The sequence below is a fragment of the Lepidothrix coronata genome, unplaced genomic scaffold, assembly GCF_001604755.1.
Source record: "Lepidothrix coronata isolate B3197 unplaced genomic scaffold, Lepidothrix_coronata-1.0 Scaffold302, whole genome shotgun sequence".
Classification (NCBI taxonomy): domain Eukaryota; kingdom Metazoa; phylum Chordata; class Aves; order Passeriformes; family Pipridae; genus Lepidothrix; species Lepidothrix coronata.
Window position 1 is genome coordinate 242,672 of NW_016690482.1, and position 3,665 is coordinate 246,336.

Below are 3,665 nucleotides of genomic sequence, written 5' to 3' on the forward strand. Positions count from 1 at the left end.
TCCAGCTCTCCTGGAGCCCCTTTAGGCCCTGGAAGGAGCTCCAAGGTCTCTCTGGATCCTTCCCTTTTCCAGGCTGAACCACCCCAATTCTCAGGGAGTCTTTTGGGGGGCTCTCAACCTGTGCCAGGGATCTCCCCCCTCTTTTCCCACGCCCACTTTTCCTCTCCCATCCCGCAGGCCATGCGCACCCCGAGCCGCAACGAAGCCGGGCTGGAGCTGCTGATGGAATATTACAACCAACTGCACTTCCTCGACAGCCGCTTCTTCCCTCCCACCAAACCCCTGGGGGTCTTCTTCCACTGGTTGGTGCAGCTTTTTCCCCATCTCACCTGGGACACTGAGGGAGTTTGGGATCAAACCCCCGCCATGGCGGATGCGGAGATCCGGGTTTGCCGGTCGCGGGGGTGGGTTAATTAGGGGAGGAAGGGGGGAACGTTAATTAGGGAGGGAGGGGGGAACGTGATGAACTGTTACAGGCTGGGGACAGAGTGGCTGGAGAGCAGCCAGGCAGGAAGGGACCTGGGAGTTTGGATGGACAGGAAGCTGAACAGGAGCCAGAGTGTGCCCAGGTGGCCAAGAAGGCCAATGGATCCTGGCCTGGATCGGGATCAGTGTGGCCACCAGGTCCAAGGAAGTGATTCTTCCCCTGGACTCAGCGCTGGTGAGGCCTCACGTGGAGTGCTGTGTCCAGTTCTGGGCCCCTCAGTTCAGGAAGGACATGGAGAGGCTGGAGCAGGTGCAGAGAAGAGCAACAAGGCTGGGGAAGGGACTCAAGCACAAGTGCTATGAGGAGAGGCTGAGGGAGCTGGGGCTGTTCAGCCTGGAGAGGAGGAGGCTCAGGGGACACCTCCTCACTCTCTGCAACTCCCTGACAGGGGGTTGTAGCCAGGTGGGGTTTGGTCTCTTTTCCCAGGCAACCATCAGCAAGACAAGAGGGCTCAGTCTTAAGCTGTGCCAGGGGAGGTTTAGGTTGGATATTAGGAAGAATTTCCTTCCAGAGAGAGTGATCAGCCATTGGAATGGGCTGCCCAGGGAAGTGGTGGATTCTCCATCCCTGGAGGTGTTTAAGATAAGACTGGATGTGGCATCAGTGCCATGGGCTGGCAGCCACAGCAGTAGTGGATCAAGGGTTGGACTTGATGATCTCGGAGGTCCCTTCCAACCCAGCTGATTCTATGAGTCCATGATTCTATGTGATGGGAATGGTGGCTCCCACATGGAGCACTGAAAACCCTCCAGGCTCCTCCTCTGTCCATGGGCAAGGACAGAGTGGTTTGGGTGGGAAGGGACCATCAAGACCACCCCGTGCCAGGCAGGTGGGCAGCTGTTGACCCTTCCCTTCTCCTTCCCTTTTCCAGGTACGACTCCCTGACGGGGGTGCCATCCCACCAGCGGGCACTGGCCTTCGAGAAGGGCAGTGTCCTCTTCAACCTGGGGGCCCTGCACACCCAGCTCGGGGCGCGCCAGGACCGCGCCACCCTGCCCGGCCTCGCCCAGGCCATCGACGCCTTCCAGAGGGCAGCGGGTACGTGGGGCCCTCCCGCCTCAGCCCCCCAGGAGGGGAGGGCACACAGGGTCTTGGGAATAAATCCGGGGGGGGATTGGAGTGAAAGGAGCTTGAATGATGGCTGTTTGTGAATATATATATATATTAGGTTTGTAATTAGATGTACTATATATATAGTATTTAGTATATGTAATAAATGTGCTATGTATAATATATATACACTATATTATCTATTTTATATTTTATGTATTATATATAATAATATACTAGTACGTATATAATATATATTATATAATATATACTCATATATATGATTATATATTAATATAATGTTAATATTCATATACTATTATCTATTATAGGATAATATATATACTATTATATATTAGATATATTATATATTGGATATATATTAGATATATTAGATATAGTATGTATGTAGTATATCTATACTGTATAATATATATATTATATATACTACATACATACTATATCTATCTAATATATAATAGTATATATACTATCCTATAGTATACTATATATAGTATATTATATTACTATATAATATATATATACTATATATACTATAGTATATAGATACTATATACTATATACTATAGTATATTTAGTATATTTAGTGTATATATATATATTTTATATGGTATATAAAATATACCATAATATAATATACTATATAATATAATTAGTATATACAATATATACTATACCATAGTATATATTATATAGTATATATACTATATATACATACTATATGTAGTGTATATATATGTATATACATACTATAGTATGTATATATAGTATATATACTATAGTATATATAATATATCCTATTACATATACTATGTATTAAATAATATCACTTTACTATATATATTATAGTAGAGTATATATGCTATTATATATTTTTATTTTATATAATATATAATATAATAATATATATGATAAAATGTTCCATTTAATACATAATTATGATAAGTTATATATTATATATAATATAGTATTCTATATAATCTATAATAATATATTATAAATCTAAATCTATTATATATTATTATATAATTTATGTATATTGTTATATATAATATATATTATGCATATAAAATATATTTTATGTATTTTATATATATATATTATTCTAAAACAATTTGGTTTCAAAGGAAAACAGGTGTGGAGCCATTTTGCTTGTTGTCATCTGTAGTAATGCAGCACCATTAAAGCATAAAAATAACACTTCAGGAAATGTGTAAGGGAAGGAAGAAACAGAAAGGAAAGACCTAAATATTCATATATAATATATATATATTCATATATTTATGCTGGATCCAGTGATGAACCTTGGTGGTCGCATCTTCCCTGTGTGTTGGTTGAAGTGGTGGCCACAGTCCTGTCCCAGGGGTGCTCTCCATCCCTGGGGGGTGGGGGATTCCTGCCATGGGGGTGACATGTTGGGTGTGTGGATGGAGTTTCTCCTCCCAAGAGTCTGACCCTCCTCCTTCCAAAGCCGGTGACTCCCGGGAGCTTCTCCCTCGTGCAGGTGCCTTTAACTACTTGAAGGAGAACTTCTCCAACGCTCCCAGCCTGGATATGAGCGCTCCTTCCCTGAACATGCTGGTGAGGCTGATGGTGGCCCAGGTCCAGGAGTGTGTCTTTGAGAAGATGACTTTGCTCCGTGCCCAGAATGACTTCCTGGCCCGGCTGCAGCTCGCTCAGGAGGCAGCAAAGGTGAGGACTTTGGAGAGGAGAGGACTTTGGGGAGGAGAGGATTTCATAGAATCAATTAGGTTGGAAAAGACCCCTGAGATCGTCGGGTCCAACCCGTGGCCCAACCCCACCTTGGCACCCAGCCCATGGCACCAAGTACCATGTCCAGGCTCTGCTTCAACACCCCCTGGGACGGGGACTCCACCCCCTCCCTGGGCAGCCCATTCCAAGGTCTGATCCCTCTCTCTGGAAAGAACTTCTTCCCAATGTCCAACCTAAACCTCCCCTGGCACAGCTGAAGACCAAGCCCTCTTGTCCTACTGCTGGTTTCTGGGAGCAGAGCCCGACCCCCCCCAGCTCCCCCCTCCTGTCAGGGAGTTGCAGAGAGTGAGGAGGTCTCCCCCGAGACTCCTCCTGTCCAGGCTGAGCCCCCCCA

General features: G+C 44.8%; 1 protein-coding gene across 1 annotated transcript in view; it reads left to right on the forward strand.

Annotated features, from left to right (window-relative positions):
* Window positions 1-3,665, forward strand: part of RHPN1 (rhophilin Rho GTPase binding protein 1) — a 42,405-nt gene that overhangs the window by 22,054 nt on the left and 16,686 nt on the right. The window contains exons 4-6 of the mRNA XM_017837376.1: window positions 178-302; window positions 1,359-1,525; window positions 3,063-3,392. Of these exons, the coding sequence (XP_017692865.1) occupies window positions 178-302; window positions 1,359-1,525; window positions 3,063-3,392 (622 nt within the window). The remainder of the gene's footprint in view (window positions 1-177; window positions 303-1,358; window positions 1,526-3,062; window positions 3,393-3,665) is intronic.